The sequence below is a fragment of the Amblyraja radiata genome, chromosome 10, assembly GCF_010909765.2.
Source record: "Amblyraja radiata isolate CabotCenter1 chromosome 10, sAmbRad1.1.pri, whole genome shotgun sequence".
NCBI lineage: Eukaryota > Metazoa > Chordata > Chondrichthyes > Rajiformes > Rajidae > Amblyraja > Amblyraja radiata.
In genome coordinates this window covers 12,861,786-12,887,110 of record NC_045965.1, presented here as the reverse complement: position 1 = coordinate 12,887,110, position 25,325 = coordinate 12,861,786, and the positions used below count along the sequence as shown (strand labels likewise).

The window sequence follows — 25,325 nt, the reverse complement described above, 5'->3', positions numbered from 1 at the left end:
GCCAATTAACCTGCAAACTTATAAGTCCTTGGAGTATGGGAGGACCTGGAGAAAAGCCATGCGGTCACAAGGAGAACGTACAAACTGTACACAGACAGCAGCCGTAGTCAGGATGGAACCCGGGTCTCTTGCGCTGCAAGGCAGCAACTCTACCACCGCACCACTATGCTCTGCAACCCTAATCTCTCCAAAGTGTTACTTTGACTGTAAAGCTCTTTGAATCACTCTGATACAGTTGTGAAAGGCTCTATCATTTTTTTTTAATCTTTTATAAAGCAGTGGTATTGAAAATGTCTGTTGTAAATAATACATTTTGCTAGTGTGGGGCATTTTTAAATAGTCTACATTTATAATTATAGTTGAGAAAAAAATCAAGTGATCTTTTTTGTCCGCTTAGGGAAAAGGTTGTGTGCAAAACTAGGGAGCATAAATATAAAGTGGATGGAAGTAGAGGAAAAGCTTTTCACCCATACAGTGGAAGGGATCTGAAGCTTGCTGGCTGCAAGGCTTGTACAGATGCAAATGCTCATCACATTTAAAATATGAAAGACAAAGGCTATGTGCATTCATCATATCTATGCCCCTTATTGATTTTGGACACCTCTAAGATCACCCTTCTTACAAGTGACGTACAGATGAACCATAATTTGTAACTCCTTAGACCTGCTGCTGGAAGATAGAAGTAGGGCAATTAGCTCTTTTTCCAACCAGCATGCACATAATGGGCCAGATGATGTTCTCCGCCTTGTCTATGATCCCGCAGGCTCAGAAAGGGTACATTTGAAATCAAAGGCATGTCCCTCTACAAATTGCAGATCCTTCCAAAGGCTTTAAGGAAATTGATATTTTATCTTCTGTCACAATCTTGCAAACCAGTGCCTTTACTTTCAAAAGACAATATTTTTTAGGATCTAAAGTTATTCCAATACCTAAATACAAGGTTGCTTAGATCATTTTGTGATGTTATGTGCTGGTATCATGATGATGACAATACTTCATGATTCAAGAGATCTTTTTTCCAAATGTCTCCTATTCCTTCTCGAGGATTAATTCAGAATTTTCAAGCACAACTGTGCTAGCGTCTTTTGCTTTCACGTTTTATCATGCGATTTGGTCTGCTGTCTCTTAGCCAGCTCCAAGAGCATTCACAGACACAAAGTGCTGGAGTAACTCAGCAGGTCAGGCAGCATCTCTGGGAAAACATGGACAGGTGAAGATTCAGTTTGGGATCCTTCTGAAGAACCTGAAACTTCACCTATCCGTATTCTCCAGAGATATGTTTTTTTGTAAACCAGCATCTGCAGTTCCTTGTTTCTACACTTTCAGTATATATCTCTTTATTTCACCCAGTCGCTATTTGATTTTCCTTGTTCTATATTTATTTCTCAGGACACGACACAAAACATCATCTTTCTAATCCCCCTTGCATGGGATTAAAATGCATCTGGCCCATTGAGTTCCTCTGGCACTGTTTTTTTTTTTGCTAAATTCTAGCATCTGCATGTTTTTGTGTCTTATTTTTGTTTCCTTCCTTCCTTTGTTTGTTCAGAAAGTAAATGATCTGGTGTGACATTTGAGATTCCAGTCACTCTGCTGATACGGGTGCCATTATCAATTTATAGGTCCAGCTGATTACAGTAAAATTGGACTGTGATCGAGAAGGAATAGGGGTAATGTTCAGTTCATAGTCATAGAGTCCTACAGTGTAGGAACAGGCCCTTCGGCCCAACCTGCCCACACCGGCCAATATAACTTTGCTGCAAGATGTGCCATCTACCAATTTCTAGTCCACTTTAAGTGACCATTGAGTAAGAAATTATTTGGGCTGGACAATCAATTAATTTACTATTTCCCTCTTTTCCTTATGAACATTCACTGTAGCCATTTGTTTCTTGATAAGTGTATTAAAAATCCTTTTGAAAATCCAAATGTCATGCATCAAATTTGGTGACTGCTTATCTCTCTGTTAGAGAGAAGTTTATTGGCAATATTCTGCTCTAAACTTTTATAATTACTCTCAAAACGCAATGGATGGTTGTGATGTCACCTGGTGACAGTGTGTAGCGAATGAGCTAACAATGGTTGGCAGAATATTGGCTTTAAACCTCCAGAAAACATAGTCTGCAGTGAAATAATGTACGAGGTAAGTTGAATACAGAAACTACTGCAATTTGGTTGAAGTATTTGGCATACAGATGGTTAATGTAGCTCCGTGGGATACTGAGGGATATTCACATGTGCATTTTCAATAGCTTTTGTCATAAATGGCAGAGATAATGTGCATATCTATGAGAAGAACCACAGGTTTTGGTTTACATGAAAAGACTCAAATTCTGGAATAACTCAGCGGGTCAGCCTCAGGCAGCATCTCTGAAGAAGGGTCTCGACCCGAAACGTCACCTAACCATGTTCTCCAGAGATGCTGCCTGACCTGCTGAGTTATACCAGCACTTTGCGTCTTTTGGCTTATGAACCAGCATCTGCAGTTCCTTTTTTCTACATGTCTGGAGAACATGGATAAGTAACGTTTCGAGTCAGGACCTTTCTTCAGACTTTAGATACTTTTGAAGAAGGGTCCCGATTCTAAACATCACCTATCCGTGCTCCCCAGAGATGCTGCCTGACCTGCTGAGTTACTACAGCACATTGTAACTTTTTTTAATATATGAGCAACATTGAATTTTCTTTTTCTGTCTTTGTTAGTGTTCAGAATCAAGTAGATGAAGTCATTGATGTGATGCAAGAAAACATCACCCGAGTGATTGAACGAGGAGAGCGACTTGATGAACTACAAGACAAGTCTGGTTAGTGTCTAACTTCTTGGTTTATTTACATTGTTAATGCCTAAATTAACCTTTTTTTTTGTATCGTGAGTGCATTTTGATAACCCTGCTGAACTCAAGTAGGGACCTGCCTTCCAATCTCAGTAAACACCGGAAAACACTTAAACAACCAAACATTTACATATATTTAAGTCAAAATACATCAACATTCACTCGGATAAATTAAGAATGAAAATTACATGTACAGGAACCCCACGCTTTACGCTGGGGTCATGGGCTTGAAAAATAGCACGTGAATCAAAAAATGCCAGGCATTGCACACGACTACGCTGCTAATTGAAATAAATGTATGTAAATGACAGCATACAACATTATAGCTTTATAACCTGTACAATGCTTGACCTGAAATGCACGATGTTAACCGTTAACTAAGAAAATTACCCATTTATGCTCTATAATTGGAATAATATATTCCAAAGGCATTTAAACATATAACCGAATACCTGCGGGCAGTCATTTGCGTTTTCTTTCTGTTAAGCAAAACTAAACTTACTAAATTAAAACTAAACTAAGCCAATTAACTTACAAACCTGTACGTCTTTGGAGTGTGGAATTAACTGTGAAAGCTGGTGTGCGAGTTTCCCAGGTAGAAATTTGAGCTACTACTAAAATAGGAGCGCATAAATTAAATTTCGGTAATAATTAGACAGGTGCGTTATTCTAAAAGCGTGGAAATCAACCAGGTGTAAAGCGCAAGATGCCCGTACAGGTAGACTTTAGAAATACAGCGTGGACACAGCTCCATCTGCCCACCTAGTCCGCGCCGACCAGCGATCACGCTGTAGACTAACACTATCGTACACACTAGGGACAATTTACAATCTCCAGTGAAGCCAATTAACTTACAAACCTGTACGTCTTTGGAGTGCGGAAGGAACCAGAGCACCTGGAGGAAACCCACGCGGTCACAGGTAGAACATACAAACTCCATACAGACAGCACCCGTAGTCAGGTTTAAATCCAGGTCTCTGGTGCTGTAAGGCAGCAACTCTGCTGCTGCGCCACCGGGCCAGGTAGTTCGACTGTAATGCTGTTGTATTTAAAACAGCCAATGAGATACAATTTCGTAATTTGGGATTAAGAAAGGAGGAGGAAATCTGTGTTCCATTTAGAAGAGGAAAAAAACCTTATAAACTCTGCATGTTTTGAAAGCACCTACTTTGCTATATATTAAAAAAATCATTGTACATTAATCTAAGAAATTGTTGATTTGTGTTGTCTGGGAAGGGAAGTCAATTGAAGTTGTGATGCCAGTTGATTCACTAAATCCTGTTTTCCAAAACTGCACTGCAGGGGATAATTACCTCTTTCCTTCAGAACAGTCAAAACATGCTTATTGTCACATTTTTATGGACACAGCAGTCACTAATCACTGTGTGGGATTCCTCAGAATGAACTAACCCATTAAAACATTTTTAGCCATGGAGCAGGTATTTTAAATCTGTTGTAGTGCTGTTTGTGGGTTTTTTTTAATGTTTGCTTGCTTCTGTATGCATTGGGGAAATTGAAAGGAACTTAATGTCAACATTTATCTTGGAATAATTAAATATTCCAAAATTATAGATGCACCTCAGATTAGCCTTGTAGTATTTTAGTTGTAAAGACTAAATTGGTTGTTTAGTCTTTACAACCACCCGTATTTCCCTCTGTATTTGGGAAATCCAACCATACTATAGTATGGAGACACAAGAGACTTCAAATGCTCCAATCTTGAGCAAAACAGTCAGAGTTGGAGGAACTGAATGGATCAGGCAGCATTTGTGGATGGAATGGATAGGCAACATGTTGGGTCAGGAGCCTTCTTCAAACTGAAGCGTTGCCTGTTCATTCCCTCCCCAGATGCTGCCGGGCCCTCCAGCAATGTGTGTTTTGCCCATAGCAGTCTGGAACCTGTGCTGCTGCAAGTGTATGAAAGCAATTGTTCACGTTGCCGGTCACTAGATCTCTGGGCAACTGCTCAAATGATCCACGCCCTAGAGTGCAAAGGCTTTATATCAAAACTAAATCAATATGGACAGTTCTCATCTGGCCTATTTGTCCAGCTTGTGCCTCAACTTGTCACCAGAACTGCTGGTCAGACATTAATATTGGCAACAATCATGGGGAAATCTGTCTCTTAGATTGTCCCATCCTCCCAGCTGAGAAAGATGACCAATAGCTTTCTTTAACAAGCATTCACTACAACTGCTTATTATTTTCGTACCTTTCCAAAACTGTTCTGACTCATGTCATCAAAACATGTAATCATGAAAGATCAATAGTGGTCAGCTTCAGACCTGATGACAGATGTGTAGAAGTAATATATATGGTTAACTTCAAAGGAGGCTGTATCATAAATACTACAAGATATGAAACTGCTTCTAATAATTGTCTGTAAAATCATGAGAGGAAAAACAAAATTATGAGAGGAATGGATCAGGTAGACGCACAGAGTCTCTTGCCCACAGTAGGGGAATCGAGAACTGGATGACATAGGTTTACGGTGAGGGGGAATGATTTAATAAGAATATGAGGTATCACTTTTGCACACAAAAGGTGGTGGATATATGGAACGAGCTACCGGAAGTGGTAGTTGAGGCAGGTACTATCGCAACGTTTAAGAAACATTTAGACAGGTACATGGTAAGGACAGGTTTAGAGGGATATGAGCTAAATGCAGGCAGGTGGGATTATGGTAGTTGGGACATGTTGATTGATATGTGCAAATTGGGCTGAAGGGCCTGTTTCCACACTGTGACTCGATGACTAATTATGAAGCTCTGAAAAATAAATGAGCAATGTAAAATTGCCTTTGGTCTTCCTTTGAAACTCCAAAAATTTCACGTGGATTCCTACTGTGAGTATCCGCATGTGTGGAGCTGTTTCTTCAGATGTACTTTATTGTAGTGGTTTTTTATTCTTTTTTAAGTCATAGTCTTTCAGCGCAGAAACAGGCCCTTTGGCCCAACCCATCCATGCCGCCCAAGGTGTCCCATATAAGCTTGTCCAATTTGCTCGCTTTTGGCGCATATCCCAGATCAGACTTAAACTGATTTGCTGACTTTTACAATGCCTTTTGCCTCCAAACATTTTTTTTTTAAACGTGTAAATTTTTTGTTTTTGCAGAAAGTTTATCTGATAATGCCACGGTTTTCAGCAACAGAGCAAAGCAGTTGCGACGTCAGATGTGGTGGCGAGAGTGTAAGGTGAGTGACGTGACTACTGTGCTGATATTTTAAATCAACTTGGCAGAGATAATTGGCAATGTCAAGAAAGCCAGGATAGCAATTACTGGGCCATAAAGCTTAAACAGAAGTGAAGACTGTGGAGTTAGTACGTTCCATTGACCTGCGGGTCCTGCCAGCTATTAATTTTAAATAGTCTATTTTTTCAGACTTCTCTGCTTTATACTTTCTTCAGCAAATAGAATATATGGCACATAATAACAATACATAGAACTGGTTATCTTGATGGAAGTTCACCATTCTACCAAGCAGTGCAGTACAATGCCCGAACGGGCCATTCAGCGCACAATGTCTATGCTGAACATGATGCCAAGGCCATCACTTATCTATCTGCACATAACCCATATCTCTCCATTCCCTGCACATCCATATGCCCATCCAAAGGTCTTGATGTATCTGCTCCAACCACCACCCCAGGCAACACGATCCAGTCACCCTGTGTAAATAACCTTGCCCCGTACATCTCCTTTAAAATTTGCTCCTCACATTTTAAAGCTCTACCCTCTGGTATTTGATTTTTCCATCCTGGAGAAAAATATTCTGACTCTACCCAATCTATGCCTGTCATAATTTAATATACTTCTCTCAGGTCTCCCCGCAATCTCTGGCATTCCAGAAACAACCCATATAATTAATTATGATGACATTGTCTTTATCCCTTAGCAATAAGATTGATTTTAGTGTCATATTTGTAAATATGACTTTTCCGATCAAATGTTTTCCACTGCTTTGGACTTAACAGTGTAGCATTTAAAAGTATTAAAACATTCCTGTGAAAATAACTACATGGAGTAAAATGGACACCAAAATAAATAAATGCTTTAAATGTTGTAAAGTATGAGTAAATGTTAACAATCTTTGTTGTGCCCACATATTATATGTAACTTTGAACTTGAACCAACCAGATGAATCAAATTTATTTTGATAAAAACAAACAAACTTCAAAATTGACCCCGGTAATTTGTAATTTAGTTGACCTGTCATAAATAACCTGTAATTGTAGGTCCTGTGTCGTAATGGATGGTTCTGTATCATAATGGATGGTGTTAGACAGCATGCAGCTGGTGAAGTGCATGTAAAAGCATAGAAATCCTTTTCGGAACATAATAGCTGAGGGCTATACTGGTTTGCAATCAGTATAATGGAGTGCTAAGTGTACCCTGTAAAAGATTTATGAGTTTGACTGATATTTTTAATGTCAGACAAATTATAGCATTTCCAGAATGTTTTCTTTTTAAAAACATGGACATGAATATTTTAATAATTTTGAATGCCCAACTCAGCGTACAGACAAGTCATATTTACAAACATGACACTAAAATGAATCTTATTGCTAAGGGATAAAGACAATATCATCATAATTAATTATATGGGTAGTCCCTGGAATGCCAGAGATTGCGGGGAGACCTGAGAGAAGTATATTAAATTATGAGAGGCATAGATTGGGTAGACAGTCAGAATATTTTTCTCCAGGATGGGAAAAATCAAATACCAGAGGGTAGAGCTTTAAAATGTGAGGAGCAAATTTTAAAGGAGATGTACGGGGCAAGGTTATTTACACAGGGTGCCTGGATCGTGTTGCCTGGGGTGGTGGTTGAAGCAGATGCTTCGGTGGCATTTAAAAGACTGAACAGGCACATGGATGTGCAGGGAATGGAGAGATGGGGGGTTATGTGCAGGTAGATAAGTGATGGCCTAGGCATCATGTTTCAGCACAGACATTGTGAGCTGAATAACCTGTTTATTTTTTATAAGTAACAGAGTTAAATCTGCTGACAGAATTACATGCCTTTCTAGAGATTTGTGTTTTTTGCTTAATGAATGAAATGGAACGATGTTAGATTGGTCAGCAAGGTTGAAATAAATCAAACTTGTTTTTATATCGCACAATGCAGGTGAAATGCTTTCAGACATTGAGTCTGGGATGTCACATACAATGCTCTCAGACATTCTACACTCGTTGCCTGAAAACATTTCACATACACTGTGGTATTTTTGAATTACAGTCACTCCTGTAGAAAGCAAATGAGGTACTTTTTCGATGGCATGTTTTTGGAACATCAGTGTGATAATGATCAGCTAAACTATTTTCTGAAGAAGGGTCTCGACCCAAAACGTCACCCATTCTCTCCAGAGATGCTGCCTCACCTGCTGAGTTACTCCAGCATTTTTTGTCTACCTTCGATTTTAACCAGTATCTGCAGTTCTTTCTTACACAATCTATTTTTATGTTGGGGGATAATTTTACCTTGGACAATGGGAGACTTTGTTGCTCTTCCTTGATGGAAGCATGGTATGTTTTGTTTGGACTGTCATTATTTATTCTTGGCATTTGTCTGTGTGGAGTTTGATCGCCATGTGAGTTTCCCGGTAGCCCAAAGACATGGAATATTAGGGTAATTGACTACTAGACTAAACGTTATTCATATTATTCCCTTTATCACATATCTGTATACTCTGGATGGCTCGATTAAAATCATGTATTGTTTTTCCGCTGACTGGTTAGCAGGCAACAAAAGCTTTTCATTGTACCCCGGCACACTTGACAATAAACTAAACTCAAACTCACGGTAAATTGGCTCAAGTACGTAGTATGTGAGTGGTAGTATCTGGGGGGGGGGGGGAGGGGGGGATTAACAGGAGTGTGGAGAGAACAGGTAACAAGGAAAATTAGTGGGGTAATGAGGTTTTTGTATGAGCCAGCATATATCTGTTGAACGGAATGACCTCCCCCTATGTTGTTGAAAAATGCTCAATGCCTTTTACCCGTTGAGTGAGTAGGTCATGGAAATTAATGGTCCAGAATTAGCCATTTAAGGGTCTTTACCTCGAACATTAACATTATATAATTTGAAGACCCAGTTTTTGTTCAGCTTTCAAACCGTTTTGACACACACCTTTTAAGGAAATAATGTTTACACTTTACCTCGCCTTTCCCCATTCTTCCTCCCGACGCTTCATTTTTATTATGTTTATTTCTGCATTATCTGGTATTCTATACTTTATGTTTACCTCTCCATTACCCCTGCTCACAATATCTTTTTTGTAAATGGTTTGAAAGTTAAGGTCCAAAGGTTGATATGCATTTTCATTCTGCCTCGTTATGGAGGCACATGACCGATGAGTGATTTTGTTGCCTCTGTGACATGACAAACCAAAATTTGACCAGACGCTTTAGCTGCAGAGAGGTCAAACCCATAGCTTCTCTGCCCTGATCATGCCCAGACAAGACGAGTAACATGGGACCATTCATAATTTGTCACAGAGAAACACATTAACTCATCACAAAATTAAGATTCCGAAATGTGAATGAATAGGAAATATTTTGCCCTGTTCGTGATTTTTGTACAACATGAGTTGTAGAAAATTGTGAAAAATGATAAGCAATTTCTTGGGTATTTCACTCATGGGTAACCTTTTGTTCACCCTTCAGAAATGACTATTGGTGCATTCTGGCACCGACCAATAAATCATTCCATGCATGAAAGGGATTAATTAAATATCTTCAAATGGTTGTCTAAAACATCATAATAGTGGCTCCTACTTGACAATTATACATACCACTAAAATAGTCTTGTTATCCTCCTTCCTAGTTCTATTTATCATTTCCTTGACAAAATCCGTTGCAACTTGTGTTGAAATATTTTGAGACATTTAATTATTTTAGATTTTTGATCCCACATCACCTACTGATGATCAATAAGGAGTTGATTGAATACTGTTTTAAAGGCTTTTAAAACTTTGCAAAGATTTTCAATTAGCAAAATATGTTTTGGGCATAGGGGGGTTGCACGTAAGGTCACTGGGTCATAGGGCTTCACGCACGGAGCCGCTCAATCCATCTGGAGGACATCCGTAACTTCCGGTATATGTTATTAATACAAGAAACGTGTACTTTCCTACCTGTTAAAAACCGTCAAAATGTTGAATTTTTGCGCTGAAAAAAATTGTGGAAGTCGGGGTAAGTGTGAGAGACATGTAAGTGTGAGAGACTTCAGAATTCCAAAAGTGAAGCAAAATGAAGGTAAAGAGAAGCGAGAACTGAAGGGACAACAGCAGCCAAAGTGTTTGGCGAACATTGGCTGTGCAGATATCGGAATTGAAAATATTGGGAATTATCGCGTTTGCTCATTGCATTTCATCAACAGTAAATCTGGCTGTAAATTTTTTAAATCGTCCATGGTTCTCAAGTGGGTTTTTACATACAAAAAGAAAACGCACCTGAAGAAAAATTTACAGCCAGATTGATCACTTCTGAGACTTTTTAGATGCCAAAGGAATCAAGAAAAAACACAAATAATGCCTTAGTTGGTGAAATGCAGTGAACAAACGGCCAATGTTCGCTAAGCACTCTGTCTGTTGTTGTCCCTTCAGCTCCCGCTTCTATCTAACGTCATTTCTCCTCACTTTTGGAATTCTGAAGTTGGCTAAATGTCTCTCACGCTTATCCCGATTTCCATAATTATTTACAGCGCAAAAATTGACATTTTCGGCGGGTTTTAACGGGCCCGCTACACTGGAATCAATGGTAAGTGCCTACCTGCGGTTCATCGCGTGTACTCCATTTGGAGTAGCGTAGCAACAGTACGGGTCATGGGTTGTGACCCGACTGCCGTGAAACCTCCCTATAACTGATTTTGAATTTGAGAATTTAATTGGAGAAACAGAAAACTGGCTGCTGGAATCTTGAGCAAAGCATAAAGTGCTGGAGTAACTCAGCGGTTCAGGCAGCATCCCCGGAGATCATGGATAGGCACGTTTCTGAAGAGGAGGGGTCCCGACCTGAAACATCACCTATCCATGTCCTCCAGAGATGCTGCCTGACCCACTCAGTTACTCCAACACTTTTCATTTTCAAGGCCAATTACTTGTTAGGGGTCTGCATACATTTATTTGTTATTTAAGCAAATGGTGTATTTTTAACAAATCCACAGATCCCCTCCAATCTTGCCAGTGGTGTGAGTGAGTCTCTGGATCCACTTTGATTTGTTCTAGTCTGTGTGGTAGCAAGCAAATGGGGCTTCATAATATACTACCGGGTGGCGTTTCAATGGCAGCCTCGCCTACAGTCTCTGTCTTTGTGTCTTTTTTTTGTTATTTTTAGTGTGATTTAAAGGTTTGTGTTAATGTTCTCTGGTTTGTTTTATATGGGGGGAGGGGGTTGGGGGAAACTTTTTTTTCAATCTCTTACCTTGCTGGAGATGCGATTGTTTTCCGGATCACATCTCCGGTCGCTCTGCAGCATAACATCGTGAAACTGGTGGCCTTGCTCTGGAGTGATTTTGAGCCTTACCGCGGGCCGTGGACTTACCATCGGAGCTCGCAGTCTCGGGTTGAGACCGACGTCGGGAAGCTCCAAAAGCCACACGACGTTCGACTAGCCCCGACCCGGGGTAGATCACCCGACACGGGGGAGCTGAGATTCCCCCCCCCCGATGCAGGAGCTTGATCGCCCCGATGAGGAGGCCCGCCGCCAGCTACGGGAATAAGATCGTCCAGTCAACGGAAGGTTAGAGGCCCCAGACCGCCGGAGAACAAACAAGAGAAGAGATTGAACTTTTTTTCGCCTTCCATCACAGTGAAGATTTAGGAGGGGTCACTGTGGTGGATGTTTATGTTAAAATGTACTTTGTGTGTTCTGCTGCTTTTTATTGGTATGACTGCATTGCAAATCAAATTCCTCGTATGTTGCAAAACACACTTGGCTAATAAAGTATGATGATGATGATGATGATGATGATTATTATTATAAAGGAGGTTAGATACACCTTTGTTTCAAGGTGTGAAAGGCTTTATCAAAACTTGAGGCATCTGAACTACACAAGTGTGCTAATATTTTAATCCTGGATAATTAAACCTAGGTTTGAAATGTCAAATATTAGTGGGCATAGCCTAAAGGTGAGTGGGCAGAGTTTAAAGGAGATGTGCGGGGTGAGCCTAGCATACATTGCTAAGGGTGGTGGTGGAGGCAGATATGATAGTAGCATTTAAAAAGCTTCAGGATAGGCACATGGATTTGCAGGAATTGCTTTGTATCACATGTTTTGACTTTGTTAACTTTCCCGTTTCAGATGAAGGTCATCATATCAGTGGTTGTCGTAATTGTCTTGTTAGTTATTATAAGTAAGTATATTTAATATCCTAAAATTAGCTACAGCCTAAGTTCTGGAGTAAATACTAGTTCCTAGCCTATTATTCTGAAATATAAATATCAAGGGAGAAACTATATTGCCAAGTAAGAAATAAGGTAAATGTATATTTTGAGATATAGAGGTAAGGATTTTCAAATGCTGGTTTACAAATAAAGACACAGAGTGCTGGAGTAACTCAGCAGATCAGGCAGCATCCCTGGCGAACATGGATGGGTGACATTTCGGGTCAGGACCCTTTTTCAGCCTGATGATGATCAGTCTGAAGAAAGGTCCTGACCTGAAACATCACCTATCCATTCTCTTCAGAGATGCTGCCTGACCTGCTGGGTTACTCCAGCACTCTGTGTCTCAGAATGTATATTTCATTGCATTGTTTCAAGTGTCTGTTGTCTTTAGACAAACCAACTCACTTAAATTGGGGGGAAAAGATTAATAGGCAAGATGAAAATAATACCACTGGATAGATTCTCTTGTTTTATTAATATTTCTAAAGAGCTAATGTCATCTTTGTTGTAGATATTTTGAAGTAAGAACTAGGTTTGTCGATGCTAACTGATTGAGCCTTTGTTAATACTTGGTATAATGCATATTTTACTGAGCAAGGAAGGAAACATTAACAATGATTATCCTTCTCCTTGTAGTACCTGTAATTTTGAAGAATCGTTCCTGATAACGAGACACGCACAGCGACAACGCAGAAAAGTTGCTGCCTCCGTCTCCAAAATACAACTTGAGATACATGTAGAATATCTCCGTTGCGGTTCTATCAACATTTTACAGAAGAAATCTGCACTTATGAGCACTCATCTCAATGAGTTCCTTTCTGGAATAGGGAGCCAATACATTACCTAACTGCTGTCTACAAGAAGGGTAGTCTGTTTCCTTATAAGCATATTGCATCATTACCATGAGAGATTTTGTTTTGTAAACCCTTCACTGATAATTTGATTTTGGTGAAATCTGGTATCTATGTCATCTATTTCACCCCGCCCCCCCCCCCCCCCCCATATTATTGAGGGCAATGGCTCACATTGGGGATTGAAGTTCCACAAATACATATTGCTCAAGTTAGCATTCTTATTGCACAAGTCCGATGGATGAATGTTGGTATGCTCTTTGTTTTATGCATTGACGGACATCTCCAGAAAACCCCACTCCTCTGCTCTACTCAGGTGCGTAGATGTGTGGGTTGTTCCAGCAAGGTCAATGGGAAGGCACCAGGAGTAAGCAGCCAAGCTAACGTTCCATGGCTCATACCATACCAAGCCTATTTGCACCCAATTTCCCATCCATGCTGAGATGGAATTATCCACCAACCCAACCTCATCCTGAGGGTGACTCACAGGCTTTCTGTGTGGTTTTAAAGTGCACCAAGTGGTGCAATAATCAACCAGACCACAAGGGAAACTTGTAGAAACAAAGAACTGCAGATACTGGTTTATATCAAAGATAGACACAAAAATCTGGAGTAACTCAGCTGGTCAGGCGGCAACTCTGGAGAAACAAGATAGGTAACGTTTCGGGTCAGGACCTTTCTTCAGTCTGAAGAAGGGTCCCGACCCGAAACGTTACCCATCATTTTTCTCCAGAGATGCTGCCTGACCCGCTGAGCGACTCCATTACTTTGTGGCTATCTTTAGGGAAACGTGTATAATGAGGTGGAGAAGGATTGAGTGGATACTACAATGAAGCAAGGATCAGTGTTATTTGGCATAATGTCTTGTTTCTCTGCAGAATATTCTCAGTCACGTGATATATTGTTAAGAGATTATTTTGAGCTGTTTATAATCAATTATATGTGATGACGTTTTGACGTGTTATTTTACTTTTAACATTCTTTGTCCTGTATGTTGTTGTAAGATATTTCTTCATGCTCCAGAATTTTGAGTTTACTTAATTGTAAAAATTATTTTATAATAAAATCCATAATACCTCACGGATCATCCAAATTGCCACTTGCACATGATGTTTGGTGACTGGATTCACTTGTATCCTTGTTTGGTGAGCTGGATTTTTTTATTCTTTGCTTTTCACCTCGAGAGTAAAATTATTTTTAACTGTGCACTGCATCAGCTGTAGTATGACTGTGAATGGAAAGTTATTTTTCTAATCTAAAACAACTTGCTGTGCTCTTTTCAAATTTCTCTTTGCTTGCAAAGTTAATTTCGACTTTCTCAATCCTAGCCACAGAAATGTTAAGAGAGCTGTTAAGAGAGCTTCAATTGCCTTGCTCTGCATGGTATAATTGAATGGTTTAACTGTTCCATCGATCACCCATTCATACGAGTTCAGTACAACTGGCTAGAAATATTCCCAATTTAAAACTGCGTATAGTATAAAGAAGGTAACAAAGCTGGAACTGCTTAGTGGGTAACAAGATCCTCTACAGGCCAGTCCAGGAGTGGGGAACCTTTTCATGTTGGAATGCCACATTAAGTTAGCTGTAATCTAATAAGGCCGCATCCAAAAAACTTCAATTAGATATACTTCACGACATTTATCTTGAAAGTTGTTGAAGAAATCTATTCCTCGTGTTCTACCCGTAAGAGTGCCCAAAGCGAGTAACTCTTTGTGGCAATAAAATAGCCCTCATGACTTACTAATGTTTTAATTGTGGCCGTCAGTCGGGGAGGATTATTTTGTTGAATCTTCTTTTACTTTTTGGTATTTTAAATATGTTCGTTTTAAGATTAAAATAAAAATAATAAAAGACGAACAAAAACATATTAATAGAAATAAAAGGATTTGTTCTACAAAATTTGAATTCATTCAAAACGCCGCACTTAATGGCCTAGAAGGCTGCATGCAGGTTCCCCACCCCTGGGCCAGTCCCTTCCCACTGTGTAAGAAATGTAAGAAAAAATAAACTTCAGATCCGAGAACCAGACCAGCCATTGATGGAAGCATCAAAGTAAGATGCAGAGATTTTTTTATTTTATCAGTAAATAACAGAGTATTCTTCATTTAGCTATTAAATCAGACATCTATTGTAGATTGGTTTACAGCCCAGACTATTGTTTGCTGCCTTTGTATCTATGTTTGAAACAAAATCTTAATCCACGGCAAGCTCTTCAAAAGAAAGCTGTTGAAAGGAGCTAATAAGTTTAAGAAAGCAGTGAGTTTCACAAGTTAATAATCAAGCATTCTGCAAAGTTCACAAGAACGCAAGATTATTAAACAGCCAACTTTCTTATAAAATTTCCGAGTGAGCGAGTGGTAAAATTGCATTCAGCATTCATATAGGATATTACTTAACACTGCATATGATACCAATTCATTTCTCCTATTGAGCCAAGGGAAATAATCATTACAGTTAAGTGAGTATCATAGAAACATAGAAAATAGGTGCAGGAATAGGCCATTCGGCCCTTCGAGCCTGCACCGCCATTCACTATGATCATGGCTGATCATCCAACTCAGTATCCTGTACCTGCCTTCTCTCCATATCCCCTGATCCCTTTTGCCACAAGGGCCACATCTAACTCCCTCTTAAATTTAGCCAATGAACTGGCCTCAACTACCTTCTGTGGCAGAGAATTCCAGAGATTCACCACTCTCTGTGTGAAAAATGTTTTCCTCATCTCGGTCCTAAAAGATTTCCCCCTTATCCTTAAACTGTGACCCCTTGTTCTGGACTTCCCCAACATCGGGAACAATCTTCCTGCATCTAGCCTGTCCAACCGCTTAAGAATTTTGTAAGTTTCTATAAGATCCCCCCTCAATCTTCTAAATTCAAGCGAGTACAAGCCGAGTCTATCCAGTCTTTCTTCATATGATCAGTCTGGAATCAATCATTTAAATCATTTAAAAATCACCTTGTAAGCTGCAAGACAATTGTCAAGTAGAGAATGACAAGCGTAAAATGGAATGTCAATGCACTGATTGCTAGTGATGTCTGCATTCACTTAGTGTCTGACTTGAAGCAAGTCTCCTGTTGTTCTCCATGTTCCCAGTCAATTTACATTGAACATCCAGCATCTGTGCGTTGTAGAAAGTATTTAAATCCAATGTAATTACTTTAGCCACAATGATACCCTGATAATGTAGGCGCAGCTAGTGGCAAATCAGTTTTAATTGTGAGGAATCAGTGCTTCCCACATTATGATTTCTTGTAAGAAAAGAGATTATCGATCTGCTGCAATACAGGCCCACCGCCGATTTTCTGGCACGCTTGGTTTCAGAACCTTTCTGGGTTACACGTTTTGCCGGGCCAAAAGAGGCCACGGTCTTGGGGGCCTGAGATACCTTGGGGGGCAAATTCGATCCGCCAATCGGCACGGAAGTCACGATGAGGTAGAGATCACCCAGGGCGCTACATCTCCGGGGGGGGGGGGGGATTTTGTCCGGATTAAAGGTGGGGCCGGACCACCAGTTGCCAGAAAATTGGTGGTGGACCTGTATTGATGTTTTAGTATTTTTCCAGTGATCTCCCGAGCAGTGTGCCTGACTTTAGATGGGGGGTTTTCGCGAGTGTCACTGGAGGTTAATCTTTGCAATAACTGATTACTGACTGAATGAATGTGCAGGTCCCTCTGGATTTGAGTAAATAAAAAAGATTAACTGAGAAAGTATAAATCATTCTTAAATGTGGATATTTTTAAACCACTAACAAATATGCTAGCTTCGAAACTGATGCATGAATATAAAAAGTAGATTATTAATCTGTTGCTAAAATAGGTGGTTATAATTCATAAAAATCAATATCCATTTGTAATTTTACACGTATTGAATACATTGAAAATGCATTTTCACTTCTTGAAGAAAAATTAGAAATTTATTAGATTTTACTTTAATTTAAAGCCTTTCAGGACATTAAAACCAACTAAATTGAGGAGAAACAGCATAATTCTGTTCCTAATTTCCTCCTTTATTAATGTTACTTATAGGTTTTATGGCCATACTAGAACCTTGATGTTCAAAAGTTTGCCTGATTTTACCCACAGTTATAGATTGATGTATAGCAGAACTGGTGGTTTAGTTGTGGTTGAAATCAACCAGGGTAAACCCAAATGGGTTTTGTTCGTAATCGCATTTTTTTTTTTTTTACCAGAAGCGTCTAATTCACACCGTTTTTTGATTTGTTGCTGATCCCAGTTAGAAGCACGCCGACCCAAAACATTGCCTATCCATGTTCTCCAGAAATTGGCCATTATGGGCTCCACCCTTCCTTGGTCATCTATTGCCGACCCTGTTTTGCTCTGGCCTTCAGTTCCTTCCCCTCTACTTTCAGTCTGAAGAAGGGTCCTAACCCAAAATGTCACCCATCCTTCTTCCCCAGAGTTACTGTCTGACCCACTGAGCCACTCCAGCACATTGTGTATTTTTTTGTAAACCTGCCTCTGCAGTTCTTTGTGTCCAGAGTTTTACTCAATATGTGGAATTCTAAATATCATTGTCCTTTTCACTCCCTGTTTAGATCCACTGAATCCTTTTTTTTTTTAGCATGACTGAAACATGTTTACAACTATATGTTCATTTGCACTACTTTCTTTCTCCCTTGCCGTTCATCCCCCTTCACCACCCTTTTGTTTCTTAGTAACATTGGTTGTCCCATGGGCAAGGTAACAGAAGGTGCTGTGCTTTGATTGATTGAAACATACAGCATGGAAACAGACCCTTCGGCCCACTGAGTCCACGCCAACCGAGCATCGATCACCCATTCACGCTAGTTCTATGTTATCCCACTTCCTCATCAACTCCCTACAGGGACATTTCAATTTACTGAAGCCAAGGGTGGCAGCAGTAGAGTTGTCTTAGCAGTAGAGTTGCTGCCTTAGAGCAGCTGTGACCTGGGTTCAATCATAACTACGGGTGCTGTCTGTACAGAGTTTGTACCTTCTCCCCGTGACCTGCGTGGGTGGGTTTTCTCCGAGTCTCCAGTGCTGGCTTGTGCAAGTCTGAGGTAGACCTGAGATCAGCCAATTTTCCCTCTTAAACTCAGTAATACTTTGTCTCACAATGAGCACCTCTGCTAGTCCTTCGCCTCTGACAACTGCCTGGGTCACTGTCAGAATGAATCTACTTGTACAGTTCATAGTGCAGGGTTTTACCATGAGTTGCAGCTCTTGGACAAGTAATAAGCTGCAAGACTTAACATCAAACTTTTCACCATTATCCAGTTCTCTAGGTATGGTATAATGAAGATAACTATCTCTGAAACATTAATTGAGTAATTAATTATCTTGCTGAGTTTTAGGTTGTGCTGTAACTGTGTTTTAACGTAGTATTTATCAATATAATGTATAGATTGCCATTCACTTAATGGTCACCATTAGGCAAAAACAGGGATAGTTCAACAGCATGTCCGGAACCATGAAAGAATGAGTATTCGCCTAATTTCCAGGTAAAATATTAAATATTTTTTGTCTGATTTTTTTCTTTTAAGAATTGTTACAATTATAATGTGATTTGAATGTTTTCATTCCTTTGTAAGTTGTACTGAGAGCTGTGAAAATAAAAATTGTGTGCAATATCACAAATACTGTTCTTTCTTAAGAGGGAAACATGCATTTTGTAAAAAATAAGAAAACATGTGGCCCAAGCTGCCTCTAAGATGAAATTTCAATGGAACTTCATTTTCAAATACCCCATTTAATTTTATTTTAACACCAATATCATCCAATTTCCAGTTGTTCTGGTCCTCGGTTTATTTAGAGGCATAGACCTGTATAGCACACAAACGGGCCCTTCGGCCCGCCTTGGCCGTGCCAACCCAGATGCAAATTTGACTGCTCCCATTTCCCTAAATTTAATAAAACAAATTATTCCAGGCTTATGTAAGTGTGAAAGGTCGGATGTACAGCTGATAATTTTCCAGCATCCTTGGTGCCAGAGCCTTTCTGGATTATCTATTTTGCCCGACAACCAGAGGTCACAGCCTCCAAGAGGAGTCCAACGGTACCGGAACCGTGCGCTTAGGCCGCCTCGGACGGCCTCCAACGTCAGGTATAGGAGTGGATCTGCCGGCTCCAGCCAGACCAGAGTCCCGGCCACAGGGGGCAAATTCGACCCGCCGATTGGTACGAAAGTCCTGATGAGGTCGGGATCAGCCGCCGCACCCAACCCAGGCACCACATTTTTGGGGGGGACTTCGGGAGGTTTTTCAGGTGCACTCATGTACATTTGTCCGGACTAAAGGAGTGGTGTCTGTGGTGGACCTGTATAAACTAACAGTATTCAGTCTGTTGCGAGTAGATTGCACAACCATGCATTTTGCCCATCCAGTGTGGACGTCAAGTTTAGGAAGCTTTCGCTCAAGACTCCTGTTCAGTACTTCACAATGACATTCCAGTTTTGCAATTGACGTTATTTTAATTTGATTACTTATCTTTCTACAATAATGTATCCATGCTCTGAACAACACCAAAACTGCCGTGATCTTTTCAGTATTTTGCTAATCATACCGGTACGGTGCGAAGGCGCAGCGGTAGAGTTGCTGCCTTAAGGGCCTGTCCCACTTTCACGACCTCTGCCGAGTTTGCCCTTGACTCATACTCGCAGCATGGTCATCACGAGGTCGTAGGTAGGTCGTGATGCTAGTCGTAGATACTCGTGGCATCTAGTAGGTCGGGGTGTTTTTCTAGCATGATGAAAAATGTTCACGAGTAAAAATGGTTGTGAATCAGGTTGTGAAAGTGGGACAGGCCCTTTACAGCGCCAGAGACCAGGTTCGATCCTGCTACGGGTGCTGTCTGTACGTAGTTCACGCCGTGACTTGTGTGGGTTTTCTCCGAGAACTTCGGTTTCCTCCCACACTCCAAAGACGTACAGGTTTGTAGGTTAATTAGCTTGGTATATAAATGCAAAAATTGTTCCCAGTGTAGGATGGCGTTAGTGTGCAGGGATTGCTGGTCATTGCGGACCCAGTGGGCCGAAGGGCCCGTTTCCGCGCTGTATCTCTAAACCAAAAAAAAGCAGCTTTCTTTCAGTCTGAAGTAGGGTTCCCGACCCAAAACTTCACCTATCTGTGTCCTCTTTGGATGCTGCCTCACCTGTTGAGTTCCTCCAGTACTTTGTGTCCTTTTTTGTAAATCAGCATCTGCAGTTCCTTGTTTCTAACAGTCTTATTTCCTGTTTCCACACTATATGACTATGACTCTAATACTGTGATCCCCTATATGGAAAAGTACAATTAAGAAGCAAGGATTCATAATGGATTCGTTACTGGGTGAGTATAGTTTCATGGACTCGTAGAATAACACAGTGCATAAGGAGGTCTTTCAGACCATTGAGTCTTTGTGGTGTCTTTTGTAAATAGGAAATTATTCCCATTTTCTGGCTTATTATTTTATTCCTGCAACCTTTGTTCATTTTTGTTGTTTTACAAGCTCCAGCTGGATGTTTCCACTGCCCTATCAGGTAGTACATTCGATATTCTACCCAGTCAGTATGTAAAAGATTGTCTTTCTTTCTTTGTCCCTGCATCTTAGATCTATGCCCTTGAGTTATTGGACCTTCACTCACTGGAAGCTGTTTCTTCATTTATTCTTTCAGAAATTGCAGAGAGTTGTGGATGCAGCCCAGACCATCACGCGCAAACCAACCTCCCTTCCATTGACTCCATCTGCACTGCACGCTACACCAGCATAATGTAGGAACAGTCTCACCCCCGGTCACTCCCTCTTCTCCCTTCTCCCATCAGGCAAGAGGTACAGAAGAGTGAAAACGCTCACCTCCAGTTTCTTCCCAGCTGTTATCAGGCAACTGAACCAACTAGAGAGCGGTCCTGACCTCCCACCTACCCTCAGACTATCTTGAATTGGACTTTACCTTGCACTAAACGTTATCCCCTTTATCCTGTGTCTGGACACTGGCCGGCTTGATTGTAATCATATGTAGTCTTTCTGCTGACTGGATACCACCCAACAAAAAGGTTTCTTACTGTACCTCGGTACACGTGATAATAAACTAAACTAAACTAATAGCTAGATTTTAAACACCTTTAAAACCTCCTCTTGGACCTTCCTCAGCACAACCTTCCTCCTGCAGTCCATCCAACTGTACTCCTTTGGCCTCTGGAAGCAACGTAGTAAATCATTGCTGTACCTTCTGGAAAACCTTCATGTACACATAACGTGTTGCCTAAATTTGGAAACATAGGAGTTTCCGTTTAGTTTATTGTCACGGAAATAACAGTGGAAAAACTTTTGTTGTGTGCTAACCAGCTGGCAGAAAGACAATGCATGATTACATTCGAGCCTTTCACAGTGTACAGATACATGATAAAGGAATAACGTTTAGTGCAAGGTAAAGTCCGATCAAAGAGAGCCCATGGGTACCCGATGACTGCTCTCTAGTTGGTAATAGGATGGTTGGATGGTAGGATATTGGTAGGATGGTTCAGTTGCCTGATAACAGTTGGGAAGAAACTGTCCCTGAATCTGTTGGTGTGCGTTTTCACACTTCTATACCTTTTGCCTGATGGGAGAGGGGAGAAGAGGGAGTGGCCAGGGTGCGAATGGTCCTCGATTATGCTGCTGGCCTTGCCGAGGCAGGGAAAGGTATAAATTGAGTCAGTGGAGGATATTAAGCAGTTAGACTACTGCAGAAACATGGTTATCTGGACTGGCTGAGTCATTGATTTGGTGGAGATGAGACATTTTCTCTCAGGGTACGATGGAGATAGAATTATAAGGCATGTCATCCCAGTCCGTAGTAAAACCCTTGCTAGGAAAGTGCTACTGCTATTTGGTAGGAGGGCATTTGCTGGGCAAAGGTGTGAGGCAGGTTCGAAGGGTTGCAGCTTGTGAAGCCAGAGGGAGGACTGAAGCAGGAGGGGGGAGAAGTAGTGATCAAACCACCCTTTTATTCTGAATGATATGGACCTGCCTCCCATGTGAAGATTGTTTGCTCGGGTTTTATAAACATCTGCCTGCTTTCCAAAGCTTCATTCTCTCCTGGTCACGGCAGAACAGCAACATTAAATGCATCGAAGATGGCACAAAATGCTGGAGTAACTCAGCGGGACAGGCAGAATCTCTGGACAGAAGGAATGGGTGAGGTTTCAGGTCAAGAACCTTCCTCAGACTTCTGACTTCTGAAGAAGGGTCTGGACCTGAAAAGTCATCCATTCCTTCTATCCATAGATTCCACCTGTCCCGCTGAGTTACTCCAGCATTTTGTGTCTATGATGTAAATCAGCAGCTACAGTTCCTTCTTGCAACATGGAATGCATCGCTCTACTGAGGTCTGTCCAAGCTCTTGAATAAACACAAAATGGTAAGATTTCCTGTACAATGGAGGCAACCTAGAACATTTTCCCTTAAATGTAATACCTTTGTCATGAGTCCTGAAATTTCCCCGTGATGTGCTTTACAGGATAATCTGAACAGTGCTGGACATTATAATTGTTGTGAAACCATAAATATCCTGTCCTCTTTCATAAGCATTTCACTGGCTTAAGAATAAAATTCTTACTTGCTGCAGCACAACAGAATATGTAAACATAGTACACTGTAAACAATATAATAAACGAGAGAGAAAAAAAAGTTCAGTATATATATATACTATATAATATATACACATATACAAGTTCACACACATACTAGACTAAGTCCCAGCATCACACAGGAGGGCTGGTCCCCCAACGCAATATTTCACCTCTCCAACAATTCTAATATTGGTGGCCAGTGGAGGGGCTTTCTGGAGCGCTAGTATGGGTGTTGTGGGCTGAAGGGACTGGTTTCCAGAGGGCTAGTATGGACATTGTGGGCCGAATGGATTATTGAGCAGGCAGCTCAGTCACTCAAGCCTGTTGTGCTGGCAGCTGACTCACTCACGGCTGGTGGGCTGGCAGCTGACTCACGGATATTCCTTGAAATTCCATTTCAAGCAGGGTGCAAGGCCACCAAATTCAAGTGCAGTTTCATACCACTTCAAGCAGGGTGCAAGGCCACCAAATTCAAGTGCAGTTTCATACTATTTCAAGCAGCGTGCAAGGCCACTAAAGACAGTGAGTCGTGACCTCTCCCTCCTCCACCTTGCAGAGACTGAGCCACGCCCACCCTTCTGGGTTTTATAGTCCCTCCCCCACTCCCACCAGAAGGGGCGTGGCCTTCATGGCGTGATTGACAGGACAGAGAATCTCAACCTTTTTTAAACACTAATAACTCTTTTATTTTTCATCGATGGGAAAAATCCTCTTGTCCTGCGCAGCGGAGGGGGACTCTGAGTAAGATGGCCAAAAATCACAGCTGTACGTGGCAGCGTTTTTTCTAAAATCAATATATAGCACAACAGGAAGTGGTCAAGATCAGATTTTTAGTAATATAGATATATATATATACACACGCACATACACACAAAAAACAAACAATAGTGATCTTCTTATCGAGTCCACCCACACGATTAGAAGTTGTTCAGCCAGAGCTGAACACACTTCTCAGCATCTGCATACAATGGTGTCTGTCTTGTCGCTTCCTATGCGTGGTGGTGGAAAGATTGGTGGAAACAGGGCTGCAACATTAACAAAGTAGTGCAATAATAACAATAATAGTCTTGTAGTTCAGAGCTTATTTGAGGTTGTAGTGTTTAATAACTTGATGGCCTTGGTGAAGAAGCTGTTCCTGAACCTGGACATTACAGCTTTCAGACACCTGCACCCTCTTCCCGATGGCAGGGGTGAAATGAAAGAGTGGCCAGGGTGGTGTGGGTCTCTGACGATGCTGGCTGCCTGTCTGAGGCAGCATTCTGATAAATCTCCTTGATGGTGGGGAGGTCAAAGCCGGTCTGGGCTGTGTTCACAACTTTTTGCAGTCTACATGTCCAGATTCCATAGTGACATTTAGAAAGGCTTTTACATAGGCATGTGTATATGCAGTGAATGGAGGGATATGGATCATGTGCAAGCACAGATTAGTTTAACTTGGCATCATGTTCATCACCGACATTATTTAGTTTCTTGTCAGGTGTACCGGTGTACAATGAAAGCCTTTTTTGTTGCGTGTTATCCAGTCAGCGGAAAGACTATACATGATTACAATCAAGACTTCCACAGAGTACAGATACAGGATAAAGGGAATAAGGTTCAGTGCAAGATAAAGTCCAGAAAAGTCAGATTAAAGATAGTCCGAGGATCTCCAATGAGGTAGGTGGTAGCTCAGGTATCTAGTTGGTGAGAGGATGGTTCAGTTGCCTGACAACAGCTGGGAAGAAACTGACCCTGAATCTGGAGGAGTTTAAGAAAGAACTGCAGATGCTGGAAAAATCGAAGGTAGACAACAATGCTGGAGGATTTGTGCGTTTTGGAGGTGTGCGTTTTCACACTTCTGTACCTCTTGCGTGTACGGCCTGTTCCTGTGCAGTACTGATCTACTTTCTATAAATCAGTACATGGAATGATTCTTAGCAACAAGATAGACATTATTCAAAAACGATGCTACATTCCTTTGATGGTGCATCATACTGTTGGTGGAATAAACCTGTAATCAAGGTCACTTAAATACTTAGCAAAGGCACGCTATTCTGTTATAATTTCATTACAAATCCGAGGTGCGGAATTAAGATTAGTTTTGGGTTTTAATGCTGTTATTTTCCACTGGCACTGTTGTAACTGTGGTTCTGTTTTAAATTGTGGTCTTGTTGGACTCTGCAGGAAGTTTGTTTGCTAACATGCTGATTCTAGGATTAGGCTCCAGGGGATTGTGGCAATCCAAACAGCACCTAGCCTGACTCATTTCACAAAAGGTCAGTACCTCAAACACTTCATTCATGCCAGCATTCAGCCAGAGGTCCACTTCTCTTTGAAATTAGATACTCGGTAAAGACTGGAGTGATTTGTACTTTGCTGGTTCAGTGTGTTTGTATTGCTGAAGAACATTTGGAGAACAGCACTTCTTTACATGCAAGCTGACAACCAGGTTATACTCCATCTGACTGGCCAAAATTTAATTTTATAGGACCTCTATTACAGAGAAAATGTTATCACAATCATTAACAAACATGTGTCCTCACGAACATGTTCAGACTGTCTTGAAGGCATTGGCAATTTCAATGATTTAAAAACACGATAATTTGCCCTTCCTGTTTTTGTCCGTCTATTCATTGTGTGAGAGAGAGAGAGAGAGAGAGAGCACACACACACACGTTACCATTGAACCATTAGGTGA

At 40.9% G+C, this 25,325-nt stretch overlaps 1 protein-coding gene and 1 long non-coding RNA gene across 2 annotated transcripts in view; one reads left to right on the top strand and one right to left on the bottom strand.

Moving 5' to 3' along the window:
* The window catches only part of vamp4 (vesicle associated membrane protein 4), a 43,020-nt gene extending 28,846 nt beyond the window's left edge, over window positions 1-14,174 (top strand). The window contains exons 5-8 of the mRNA XM_033028058.1: window positions 2,704-2,804; window positions 5,949-6,028; window positions 12,139-12,190; window positions 12,861-14,174. Of these exons, the coding sequence (XP_032883949.1) occupies window positions 2,704-2,804; window positions 5,949-6,028; window positions 12,139-12,190; window positions 12,861-12,889 (262 nt within the window). The 3' untranslated portion in view covers window positions 12,890-14,174. The remainder of the gene's footprint in view (window positions 1-2,703; window positions 2,805-5,948; window positions 6,029-12,138; window positions 12,191-12,860) is intronic.
* Window positions 1,160-23,990, bottom strand: LOC116977542. Its single transcript, XR_004413238.1, has 3 exons — window positions 23,979-23,990; window positions 20,961-20,971; window positions 1,160-1,234 (listed from the first exon to the last, which is right to left on the bottom strand). It is a non-coding gene; the product is annotated as an uncharacterized LOC116977542 (long non-coding RNA).
* Window positions 23,991-25,325: the final 1,335 nt, after the last annotated feature.